This window comes from Xiphophorus maculatus, chromosome 1 (genome assembly GCF_002775205.1).
Source record: "Xiphophorus maculatus strain JP 163 A chromosome 1, X_maculatus-5.0-male, whole genome shotgun sequence".
NCBI classification, from domain to species: Eukaryota; Metazoa; Chordata; class Actinopteri; order Cyprinodontiformes; family Poeciliidae; genus Xiphophorus; species Xiphophorus maculatus.
Window position 1 is genome coordinate 1363068 of NC_036443.1, and position 13607 is coordinate 1376674.

Genomic DNA, 13607 nt, shown 5'->3' on the forward strand with positions numbered 1-13607 from the left:
AAACTTGGGATTCACCTGGAAGCAATTTATCACTTCAGGACAGATTTAGAAAAAGGTCTCAGAAATGGATATAAATATGCTTGACAACTTATGACAACTTATTCAAGCATTTGCATATTTAAGATTTATGCAGCAAACTTATTCTTAAATGTTGTGGAGATCGAGACAAATCATCAAAGATCTGTAATACATTTTGATCAACATAAGCAATTGAAAATGTAGGAAAAAGCAGAGATTTATGCATCACTTTCATGGATGTACAAGCATTTGCAATGTGTTCATAGAAAAGAGAAATTGCTCTTTTGTTTAATTTTTTTTAGCATGTAAAGCACATTGATTTGCGTTGTTGCTGAAATGTGCTATGCAAATATATTTGCATTGCCCTGGCTTCTTTATGTACTGTATCAACCTAAAAACATGCACCGTCAGTTAAATCCACCAGAGGGCGCTTTCCCCTAAATTTTTTAGGCCAGGCGGCCATCCCAAACGTAATGACTATTACAGAAAAGCTCAACGTTTACAATTTACATAGTAATTTAAAAGGAATTAAGACGTCTTAGCATTTTCTCCATAAATTTTAAATATAATGACATACTAAATGGTATATTTAAGTCTAAACAATTAATGTTTGCCTTAACCTGGTATCAAAAATCGGATCTTAATTCTTGCTAAGATTTCAGTAACTTGGTTTTTTCTTTTACATTTTAGTAAATATTTAGGTATTCTCTCGTTGGGTTGTTTTTTTACACTTCAAATTTTGTTTCGGCTGTTGTTAAAGTTAACTAATAATTTGTCTTACCAATCACCAGGGTAAGTACGCGGTGAATTTGTTGTTTTAATGTTGAGGTACCAGGGTGTGACGCTAGTTTATTTATTCTGTTGTGTTTCTCCGGCTGCCTCAGAGGTAGAAGCTAAGGCGCAGCAGCAGACAGACATACAGCTGTGTGTTTGTTTGAGAGCTCATAGCGGTGGCTCCCCCTCTCTTTCTCCACTACTCAGCTGGTGTTGCGACCTCACCAACAGGCTCTCTCTCTCTCTTTCGGCTTCTGGTTTGCTTACTTTTCGCCTGAACTTTACTTGCTTATGTTGCGTCGAGCATCACAGCTCTGCGAGAGGTTTTGGAGAACTTCCTTCGGCGAGATGGACTGAACCAGGTCTCCTGTCAGGAGTGCGGATACGTCAAACAGAAGACGTGTGTTTTGTTTTTTAACTATTTATTTTATTTTATTTTATTGAGAGATTTCGACCTGTTTTCTCCATCATGGAAGAGAACGAGGGGCAGCATGAGAACGGGGTTCACGTCGTGAAGGACTCGGACAGACAGCAGCGGCTCCGGCTCTGCGTTTTGAACGAAATACTCAACACAGAGCGGGACTATGTCCGGACGCTGCTCTTCCTTCAGTCGGTAAGTTTGACATTTACCCCCCCCCGGTCTCTATCTGTCGCGCTGGGTGCTGATATCCACTTTCCTCTGTCTGCAACACAGCAACACAAATTACTACCCACACGAGGTGCAGCACTGACTACCCTGGTTTCTGCTTCTCCACTTTGACAGATGTGAATCCCATGTTAATGTTTGAAGTCCGACACAGGTTAGGAGTTTGTTTGGAATCGTTAGACATGCACCCACTAAGGACCTGACCTCCCGTTTCCAAATTTATAAGATACATTTTTTCTAAGCACTGGGCATAGGGCTGGGCATTTATCCTCCTGAGACCCAGCAATACATTTTTGTCCTCTGTGGAGGACATAGGTTTTTTGTTCATAACTCTGAAACCATACATGCCACTGTGTTAAATCCTGTTGGTCCTTAGAGAGGACATCCTGGGCCTCGAAATGTGTTCATATTTGCCACAAGAGAGTCCCGATGTCCTCTCCAAAGGACATACTCTAAAATATAAATAAAAACATGTTTTGAAATTTTTTCAATTGTAGAGATGTTTTTTCACTCCAAAGAGTCATGTAGTGTAAAAAAAAAATTTCAAAAACTTTTTTTTCTCTGGGTCTCAGGAATATAGCATCGTTTATCATTTACTGTGATAAATTTCCTATCATGATAAGAATTTTGATATCGATATCAAAATAAGATTCAATTAACGATCTTTAAAATTCCTCAAAGCTGTCTATTGCTGAGATTTTTAATTTCATCATTTTTCATCAAGAGTATCAATAAAAACCCATACATTTGAAAATATGTTTAAATGCAGTTATTGTGAGCAGTTAGTGATATAAATCACACTTTTTAATGTGACTGCTGTCAAAAGGAGGCATGTTACAAATTTTTTCCAAGAGCAACACTTGTGTTTGTGGAGCTATGATTGTTGTGCCATTCAGCCACCTAAAGGAGTAATAAGTAGTTCATATTGGCACTTTTACGATTATCACAATAGTACTATAAAATACTGTGATAAGTCCATATTGCCCAGCCCTACTATGAAACTCATAAATGAGAAAAGTGCTTAAGTTAAACACATTGTCTCTAATGTTAATGAAGTTTACCAGAGAATCACAGGTTCTCCAGTTGGCTGCCTTTCTGTGCATTTAGTTAATCAGGAGGGGAAAAAAATCTGATTCTTTTACAATTGAACCAATCAGAAAATTTCTGATTTGGATGTCTAGTCCACTGATCGGAGCATGTTTTGAACAAGACTGCTAAAGTCACACCTCTCCTTTGTGTGCTAAAGCTCAGGTCTGACACGCTGAAAGGTGGCATGAATTCAAAGGGACTTTGCAAAAAAAAAAAAGATAATCACAGCCATTGAGCTGCAGCTCCAAGCCTTCCCCAGACTCGGATAAGAAACTATTTTCAGCAGTTTCTTATTCAGTCATTGGTCAGGATCTCCTTTCTGAATGAACTGACTGGTCATTTGTTTTTTGTTTTTTTTGCTCGCTCCTTTCAGCCTTGGGCAGTAGTTTGCTTCCCACCTGCAGGTGACTATTCAGCTCATCGCTTCTTGCTGTCATCTTGCAAAACCTCTGCCATGTCACCTCAGTTACTTGTTCAATGTAGGTGGCACCTGCCTCCAACTGTGACCAGATTATGGATGTGTGGTCTGCATAAGACATCTTTATTATAATACAATGCTAATTGCTGAGGGGAAATTCCACTCTTTTATTGGCCCCCTCTTCCTTCTCTGTAGAAGAAAAGTCAGAGGTCAGGCTCAAATGCAAAGCCTCACCCTGGAGCAAACGGCCTATTCAGTTTCTGTCCTTTGGCTCCCTGCTGGTTGGAGGGCAAAGACTGGTTGTTACCATTCTTAACCTTAGAGATGTATTTATTAGCATCCAGATGATTCCTGGCGTTTTCCTGTTTTCATCGTCTGGTAGATATTTGTCAAGCTTGGCGTTGGTTCCCTCTTTCCTCTGTGCTGTCGCATGTTAAGGACTTCCTTAAAGTTCTGCTTGCCTGCAGAGCCGCGTCCTGTCACTCAGAACATGCATGATCGAAAAAAAACCCCCAAAACAGCCATGTGATGAAAACTTATTATCCCACTTTTGTTTTTATAGCACTCATGTGATCTTTTGGAAATTTATGTTGGATGTTTTCACTGGATGGACTCATCTCCAGCTTAGACCCAGATCTGAACCTCATTGTAGCATAACACAGAATGACGTTCAGTGTTACACCATATAAAACCCACTGGGCATTAGTAAAGTGTCCGGTGGGTTTCGTATGGCAGCGGTTGTCACCTGATATCTTGCTTTACCACCCCTCTGCCTTCCTCTGCTCCCCCAAGTGGGAGCAGAGGTTTGCCCACATCCAGCTTGTCTGTGCTGTTGATAAGGGAGCTCACAGCATTTTCAGTAAAAATAAAATATGGATCTGGAACTGGGGTGGGGATTACAGATCTCTGGAGAGCCGCACAATCAAGAGGCAGTGATAGGGGGATGACAACAAACTGATCATGAAATCAAATTGTTAGTTGTGTTTTTCTGATTCTACACGTTGTTTTTATCCCGAACCCAGATAAACTGTGAAACTTATTCCCCGTTTTGAGAGCTGCACGAGGAAACATCAGTGGAAATGGAGAGTGAGGTTTTTACCTTGGGGTTTATAAGCCAGTTGATGCCACAGTGCTGTCCTTCATGCTGAATGTTGGTGAAGTCTGTAAAATCTGATAATGTGGAGCTAAAGCTGTGATGTGACTGACAGGTTTTCAGCTGCCTGCCTCCACATTTTTATTTCACTGTACCTCCATGTGCAACCCCTTAGAAAACGACATAAATCTCTGATTTTTCTGTAGAGTCCCTTTTAGCTTCTCCTTTTCTTCCTCTGATTGTTTTCCTTATTGCTGGGGGGATTTTGAGCATTTCCATGTTGCAGATTGAACAGTATTTCAAAATAGACCCTTTATTTTCCTCTGACTTTGTGCTCTTGAGCAAACTTTTGGACCCTTCACTGTTTCTTCATCAGGATGACAGCACTGATTCTGAATGGGCCAGTTTCAGATTCTCACAAGGCGATGACCTTTAGTAAATCTCCTGGTTCCAAACATATAAAATTATGTGAATGTAATTGCTTTTAACGAAAAAGTCCTATGAAAGTTTTAGGATGTCAGAACAGTAGACCTCCTCCTGTTGGCGGATTTTTCTGTGGAGCGTAACTTTACACCGTCGTGACAGTAGGATGGGAACTTTAGTGTTTTTTTTTTTTAAGTGAAACAGTTGAAAACACAGTTTTACTGACACACTAAGTGGATGGTTATCCAGCTTGGGCCTCTCAGCTGTTCTGCATGTCTCTCATCCCCTGGCACTTACCAACTCCAACAACCTCATCCAGGTTAGTAGGACGTGCATGCAGGGATGTTGTGAGGTGAGGAAGGGGAAGGAAGGATGGAGCCAATGGGGATTAAAATGACTATGTTTGCTCAGCATTATTGCTTAAAAATCTATTTTAGTCTTAGAGCATAGTGGAGGACGTCTGATTTGAACATTTCCAAGTTTCTGCTGATAACTCCTGCTATACTGCTCTACGTTTTGTCGTGACATCCCCCCCGCCCTGTTGGTGTTTGATCGCTTCTTAGCGCCACAGATTTGTGGGGATTTTCTCTCTATCGGCATGGCTTTGTTGATGTGATCCAGCCAACTGGATTTTCCCCATGCTGGGATCCACCGACACCAAAACGCTCACTAGCATCATACCTGCTGGATTTCAGGGTGTTTTTCTTCAAAACCATAAACAAACATGGTTTTTGGCCACTTTTTTTTTTCTTTTTTACCACAGTGGCCCATGTTTCACCGAATCTCATTCTGTAAAAACAAGAGTGGAAATATGAGGCCAATATATCAGTGGTTTGGTGTTAATTCTGAGATGTGAAAAAGGATTTGAGAGATGAGGAGGGATAACGGGAAACATCTGGAAATTCTGCCAACTCTGACCTTTGCTTTGGGCCACACAAGAAAGATTAGTGCTCTAATGCTGATGTGTGAATTCAGCTAGATTGTGTTTTGATGTGTGACTGTTGAGGTTTCAAAGTTTTTACCTGAAACCATTCCTGCAGTTTAAAGTGCATTTAATGAGAGATCTCTGTGTAGTCCACTTTAATTGAACTTTTGTTTGCCTGGAAAGTCTGATTTGTTTGGGGGAGATGTGAATGCTCAGATGAACTCTCCTAAAGAAATGAACTCTGGTCCTACAAACCTCGGTTTGAGTTTGGTTGAAGAGAACTCTGGTGCTGTTTGGATGTGTGTGAACGCCAAGCAGACCGTAGACTAGGGATGCAGAAAAAAATCGATTCTGTAATTAAATTTCTAGTCCTGGAAATCAATTCAAAATGCTCAAACATTGATTCAAGTTTGCTTAATGTTTTGTAAAATTTTGTTTTGAATAATTCTTTGATATGTTTTATTTCATATAAAGCCAGACAGCTAAGCAAACTTAAAGCTGGCCATTTAAGTTGCAGAATTATATGCAAAAAATATTTTTGTGGTTTTTACCAACAAAAAGAGAAATCCTACAAACTAAAATCTGATGCGTCTCCAGTTTTGTTTGCATTGGGTGAAGAAGGAAGCTTTAACTTAATGTCTTGTTCAGAAGTTTTCATGTTGTTTCCTTCAGTGGTTCTTGGTTCAGCGCCCCCACAGGCGAGAAGAGGAACAGTTTTTTCAATTAGTTTGGTTTGTTTGGCACAGTGCAGTGTGAAAGTGAACTGCAGCAGCTGAAAATGCAACAAATGTTCCCAATCAATCAAATTGAGTTTTATAGATTTTAGAAGTATCATGAGCTTGTTAAACTGTCTTCCCATAGAATCTCATACCTGCTCACATCCAGTGACTGCATATCTGCTGAAATGTTTCTCTCATCTGCCTCTTGATTACTTTTCTTGCTGTTGTTTAGACAAGGAAACAGGATGACACGTGCCCTGGTCCGCACACAAACACAAAGAGCCATCGAGCCGAAGCTAGAGGAAGACAGACATACAGGAAGCCGCTCTGAGCTTCCTCCACTAGCTGAAGCATGTGTCTACCTCTTTCCTATTTCCTCTTTTTTTTTTTTTAAACCCCCTCTCTGTTTCACCACTCCTGCCCTCCCCACTCTGTGGGAAAGACCAGCATCAAATTTCTCTTGGCTGGAGAGTATAAATAGCTAAAGATTCTAACTCTCATCTTTGCCACAACCCTGGTGGTTTCAGCTCACTGCAGCACGGTTACAGTCAGATAAACACTGGCGCATTTAACTGGATGCGCCAGTTAAATGGGTGGGTGACCTATTGAGATTTAGCAGCAGGTACAGCAGCTGCTTGGACTTTGTGGCTTTTTTATTTTAACAAGGCTTTAAACTCTCTGCTTCTGAGCATAACCTGCAAATCAAACGGATTAATGGTTCAGCTAAACAACTCTTAACTTGGGACAATTCTGGTGCCTTGCAGTGAAAGTATTGCACCAGTCAAAGTCACTATAAAGGAGTGGGGATAATTGTCTGTTACAGCTTAATCTGGCTGTGCTTTTTATAGTCATGTGTGTTTATAAGCCATTTCTTTAAGGCATGAGACTGCAGTAGGAATTTTAAGAATTCAAGTTAACAAGTCTGAGCCACTGTTAACCCCAAAGGTATAATGTAAAAGCAAAACAAAAAAAAGAAAGAAAAGAAAAACCCACTCAGCCTCCTCTTCAAGAGATTGTTGCAGATTCTTCTTGTGGTACAGTAAAAAGCCGTTGTTGGTTTGCTCAGTGAAACTGCTAAGTAAGAAGTCATCATCTCTTTATCAATCATCAGATAATACAGCGAAGAAGCACAGTGTGGAACAGAAGGCAGTGAAGACGTGTAGAAAAGCCTTCAGTGTTCATCAGCGTGTTAATTGATGGGATGTGAGTTTGAAGATCTACTTTCTCAGGATGGCTCCAGTAATGCTGCGGAGTGTGGATGGGGCAGCAGGCAGATGGCGCTGTTTTTTCCTTCTCGAATGCAACCAGGAAAAAAGTTGAGATTTTAACTTTCCTTCAGAAGAGCACAGCAAGAAAAGAAGTTCTGTTTGCAGGTTGCCACAAACGTCTTAGGAGACGCAGCTGACACCTGAAGCAAGGCGCTCTGGTCAGATGACACCAAACTGTACACTCAGACTGACATCCAGTTTGAGACACGGTGTGGTCAGCATCATGCTCTGGGAATGCTTCTTCTCATTCGGGACAAGAAAGCAGATTCGATTGCAGGGAAGATGAATGGAGCGAATGTTCACCTTTCACCTTAAATATGCAGCCAGAGCAACAGCTGCTTGGTTTAAAACAACCTTTATTCATGTGTTGGAATGGCCTAGTCAAAGGAGGTAGAATACCAAATGACATGAGAAACATTTCAGTGGAAACTAAAACCGTCTCGTTTGCAACAATGGCTGCCCAGATCAGAAGCTCTGATAGTATTTGGGTCAGCTGCTTCAGTGTTTTCAAAGCTATAAAAACCTTTCTTTCCCCACAACATAAAGAGGTTTAACCTGCTGCTTTCTGTCTTTTACTGATCAGAGAATGATCTGTAATATCTGCCCACGTGCTTTCCCAAATTACCATTATTGTGTCGTCCTGGGCCCTAATTCATCTCTTTGCCACTACCTAATCTTCACGGTTGTGCAGACTGTTTATGTCTGCCCGGTTGAGGTGCAGAGGGGCTTGTTTTGTTCATTGATGTATTGGCATTAACCTTTTAAAACATGATCCTGTGTCTTTTCCTCCGTGTGGGGGTCTGGTGTCGATGCACCAGTGTGGGGGTCTGGTGTCTGACGGCTCACTCACCGCCACACTGTGATTCAGTCTGTCATCCTTACGTCTGTCTGCACCAAAAACACACTTCCAAACTTCCAGATGGCCTTTGCAATCTGGTCCATGATGTTATCTGTGGATTGCCACATGTCACCTGTCAACAGAAAGGCACATTTATAGAGACTAAGGCAAACTAGAGTCAAGCCTTTCCCGTTGACACAATATGTCAACTATAGCTTAAAGCAAGTGGTAGAGTTGTAAAACCTGACATCAACAGATGAGTTCTTTTAACTCTGAATGCTACCCAAACACCTGACGTTTAGATATTAAATAATGTCATCAGCATATTGAAAGAACCTCCCTGGTTTTGCATCAACACCATCATCTGATGTTGCTGTGGGCTCGGCGAGGCGTCGGCCTCAGACAGGAACTCCCTGACTCGGTGTTCCTGTCCTTCCTCTGAGGTCCCGTCTCCCCTGCAACCTCCAGTGGAGTTTAGTTTCCGTCCATATGAGCCCCTCAAAGAACCTTGAAGCTTAAAGTCCTTCAAAGCGGAAGTGAGCAAGATGAGGAGCAGAAAAGGGGGGGGAAAAAAAACCTGGACGAGGCTCAAAGACGACTTTGTGTTTTGGCAGTTGGGTCTGCCAAAAAGAGTTTCTCTTGGAAGACAGCTAGAGACTGGCTGGTGGGTGAAGGAGGAGTGGTGGGAGTTTGTTTTTTTCCTTGGGAGGGGGGGTTGAGGAGAGATGTGAATTACAGCTTCTGGGAGAAAGAGAAGTCTGCCATGGTTTGCTGGGGTCCCTCATTGTGGCAACGCCACGGGCCTTTCTCGGGCTCCGCTGGTCTCCGGCTACAAAGAGGGGATTTCTTCAGTTATTTATTGGATTTCATGCCATGTCGGCCCCAAAATGGCCCCATCCCCTCTGCAAAACTGCCCTGTCTCCCTCTGTGGCTGGTTACCCCAATCCTCCTCCTTTTAAAAGAGAGGTGCTTAATGGGTCATTGTTCTTGGCTTGTTGTTGTTTTCTCTTGCTTGAGGAAGGGAAGGGTAGAGAGTTTCAGGCTGGTGACCTGAGAACCACATAGAAAAGTCCTGGATCTGGGATTCAGTCAGAGGGTTGTTACTGAAGGTGTGGGAACCGCAACAAATTGAAAAGGGGCCTCTCAGGACCCGCTTGGGAAAAAAAACCCTGACAAGTGTTGGAGCTTGCTCTTGATATACAGGGTTTCTTGTGAGGTATGTGAATTGAGCGAGATGGCCGAGCATTGTTGCTGAATGCTGATGTAGCCACGGGTGAAAGGACTGGAAACATGGCCAAGGTTTATTCCTGCTGCCACCGTCTCTGCTCTCATCACACAGAACCAGATAAATGGGAGAAAAAAACCAATCAGCATCTCTTTTCAGAAGGTAAAGTAATAATGGAGAACCATTTTCCATTATGAGCAAAATCCTCCTGATCAGTCTTTTGGGATTCATTGTTCCATCTGATAAAAAAAAACATGCATTGCATTTTGGCTATTATCATTAAAAAATAAATCAATTAATGACATGATAAATTAACACAAGCTCAATAATTTCCATTTGTATGATTTATTGTTTTCTCTTTTCTCTCTCTTTCTGCCAAAAAACTGGATGATGAAAGTCTTCAGTCTGATGCTTTGAGCAATTTTGTTTTATGGGGACTTGCATTATTATGTAATTATTGTTATATTACCGTATTATTAACAGCTATAATACGCAACAGCGTATAATATAATACGCTGTTGCCTTCATTCAAATGGTGATTGTACTGACACTTCTACTTGCTGCTCTCTGTTCAACAACCCACTGTTCGAGTTTGTCCTCCAACTGTAGCCATCTCGCTTTGTTCCCTCGGAAACTGTTTAGTCTTCTTTACTTGGCGCAGGTCATCTTGTTGCTTCCTCCACTTCCGCACCATTGATTCGTTAATGTTAAATTCTCTCGCTGCTGCTCTATTCCTGTGTTCTACTGAGTGACTGATCGCCTTGAGTTTAAACTCTGCGTCGTAAGCGTCTCTTAATAGGAGCCATTTTGACTCTTTACACAAACACACAAATGGAAATGTAATGGCACACTTCACGCAGACATATATCTCAGCGTGCACCGTGCGCTTCTTCTTCTACGGGAGAAAATGAAGTCGGTGGCTGCTTACCGTAGTTGCGAGACCTGTTGTGGCTCAATATTGGTCCATGTATAAGGCGCACTGGATTATAAGGCGCACTGTCGGCTTTTGAGAAAATTGAAGCGTTTTAGGTGCGCCTTATAGTGCGGAAAATATGGTACTTGAAAACAGCAATATTATTTCTTATCATAATAACTTCTGGGACAATTTATCGTCCAGCTAAATGTGTTATTGTGACAGGCATAATTTCATTAAAGCTTCCAAAAGACTTGGTTAAAATGTATTGGGAGATTCTTTTGAAAAATGTCACATTGTAATGACATGGTTTCAGAAAACCTTGTGCTGGAAATATAAAGATTGAGGAATATTGCATTAGCAGTATGAGATATGAAACCTGTGCTTCCGACATTGATTTCTTTACAATTACACCATTACAAGCTGCCTTGTTTAATCAGTGTTACACACACATATTAGTGTGTTACACACACTAATGTTGCGCTCTGTTTTGTCCAGGTCTGGATCAGATGGTAAAAACAGGGAGAATATTTATGACACTGTGTGATCACCAGTCGAGTGACCTTCAAATATTCACTGTAGATTAACAATGAATTGCATGCTCTGCTTCTGCCTGAGACCTGACTCTTCATGAACATCCCCTCCATTTTATGTAACGTGAACTTCAACAGCATGAGCTCTGTCTGAGTCTGAGTCCCATGTTGCAGCTTGACCCACTTTGATATTTCTTCACTTCTCTCTAGTTATTTCCCTGCTGGTTTCTGTTTTTTGTAATTATGACAGTGTAGCGTTTCTTGCGTTATGAAATCCATTGCAGTAATTAGGACTGAGGCTGACATTAAGCCTTCTGAGAAGTTACCGTTTGTTTTTAAGCATGTGTCTGTGTTTGTGGCTCCAATCCAAACCGAGGATTCTGGTCTGGTGGACAGACAGACAGACAGACAGACTAGACAGACCAGACAGAACACACAGACACACAGACACACAGACAGGAAGCCAGCAGGGCTCCTCCTCTTCCCTGCCCGGTGAAGCAGACAGTGCCCCACACCAGCATATGGTCCATCTCTGTCTTCACACCTTGTCGTCTAGCTCCCCCTGCCCATAATGACACTCTGGGTGCTCCTCAAATGAGAAAAAGCTTGAGGTCACGCATGCCTCAGGTTCAGTTGTGACTAGAGACCCACCAATCCCAGAGACCCAGAGATTTGTGGTCTCCAGTTTTTTTAGCTTTACAAATGTTAACCATTTTTCTTGCCTTCTTGCTGTTTAGCGGTCAGTAAGTATCTCTGTTAGGCTCAGGGGTGACGTCACACTGTGTGTAAGAGAGTGCTTACACACTTTTTGTCACTCCACTACAACACCATCACTTCAAAAACAATAATTATTTTTGGTCTAGTTTCCTTTGCAGATATCTTAGTACATTTAAAATAAGACAAAAATAACATAAAAGCAGCTTTTCAGACAGATTTGAGCTTGTTTTAAGTCAGTAATTCTTGAATATTGATTAAAAAAAGTTCTTGTTCCACTAACAGATTATTTCACTTGTAGCAAAACATTTTTCCCATGTTTTATGTGAAGTAATCTACAAGTGGAGCTACAACTTTTTCATTAATATTAAGGGATTACTGACTTATAACAAGCTCATATATCTTACTGAAAAGCTACTTGTAAGTCATTTTTGTCTTATTTCAAGTATAGTAAGATATTTGCACTAGAAATCAGACCAAAATACTTGCTAAGATTTAGTGATTTTTTTGTCTGTTAACAAAGGAACTTATTTAGGTAGATAACCATTTAGACAGTCTTTGACTTCCTAACTACTTAGCATGATTAGCTTGGTTAGCCTTAAGAGCTGTAAACATGAGTGTCTGTGTGTGCATCTTTATCTTAGCTCTGATATTTGTTGTACTTTATACATTCTGGAATCTTCTGAAGTTTGCTTTGGCTCACTTTTCTCCCTGAACGTCAAATTAACATCTTTGGGTGACTTGCTCTAGTTGTATGTAGAAGAAGTTAAGTGTTGTAGAATTAAACGCCCTACATATATGAGTTAACGCCAAGTCTTCCCTCAGCAGGAGCGTGTTGTGGTGGGAGCGATCTGGTATCAGTAGGCATGCTGCTTTCACTGCCATGTTACCTGTGAGGTAGAGCACTTCCTGATCGTTAGTTAATTACTCAAAAAAAAAACACTTTAGTGCTCAAACCTGCTTTCAAACCTGAGTTTGAATGCAGCCAAGTTAGAGGCCAGCCACATGTGTCATGTACTTCCTTTAAAGAAAAAGCCACACATCCTGTCCAAAAATGACATCTGGTTCTTTTGTGTTGAGAGGCAGCATTTTGTTCTGCTGGCTGTTTGTCCTTCTTTCCCTTCCAAGTCAAATGGCTGATTCTTCACCTGAAAACCTCTTGTAATTGATTTGCTGTCTTAAATTCATTTTTAACATCGACTTTTGTTCTTTGTGATTGCAATGTTTTCACTTCCTGTTTGCACGCCGCACAAATGGAGAGGAGTGTTCAAACCCCGTCTTTTGCATAATTCTTTTTTTTTTTCAGCATTTGTTGCTCTTAAATTGTACCGGATCCGGTAGAAAACCCCGACCTTGGCTCATCCAGCTCAGGTGACTCGGCAGCGAGTGGCACCAGTCAGCTTCCACATGGCTCTGGAGACTGGTGCAGTTTTTGACATGCATCCTGTACCAGTGTACATGTAGCGTTTTAATCTGTTCCGTTTAAAGATTTGGTTCCCGGAAAGCGTCTTGCAAGATGCTGGGGATCATCGAAAGGCAGACTTTAAAAATGCAGAAGCAGCTTCAGTTGACCTCAATTGTGCAAACTCTAACCACACAAATGTGCCTCTCTTTGGTTTTAGTCCTTAATCTGCTGTGAGCCGGCTGATCACTGCCATTTACGTTTCCTGTGGGCCTCACAGTGACTTTTTGCCAACCTTCTTTCTGAGCTGCACCTGATTGTTGGCTGGATGTTTTCCTCTTGCAGAACCGTAAACTGCTGTACTGGCTTCAGGAAAACCCGTTTTTGTTAGATAAAGTGTGAAAACACCCTTGTACAACAGTATGTTTGAAAGGGGTGTGTGAGTTGTAAAAACTGTAACAAAAAGTTTATGTGCTGCACAAAGGCAGCAAGGTTACACAGTAGTGTGTAGTTGTGAAGTGCAGGAAAAACATCAGCCATTGTTTTTTGATTATGTTCTTTTTTGCAAATCAAAATCTTAAAAGATGCGTTGTGTTCATTCCCACCTCA

The 13607-nt window shown here is 41.4% G+C and overlaps 1 protein-coding gene across 2 annotated transcripts in view; it reads left to right on the plus strand.

Moving 5' to 3' along the window:
* Positions 1–814: 814 nt before the first annotated feature.
* Positions 815–13607, plus strand: part of prex1 (phosphatidylinositol-3,4,5-trisphosphate dependent Rac exchange factor 1) — a 99535-nt gene continuing 86742 nt past the window's right edge. The window contains exon 1 of one of the 2 annotated variants that reach the window (XM_023329927.1): positions 815–1405. In XM_023329927.1, the coding sequence (XP_023185695.1) occupies positions 1262–1405 (144 nt within the window). In that variant the 5' untranslated portion in view covers positions 815–1261. The remainder of the gene's footprint in view (positions 1406–13607) is intronic. The other variant, XM_023330184.1, reaches the window with a different exon arrangement.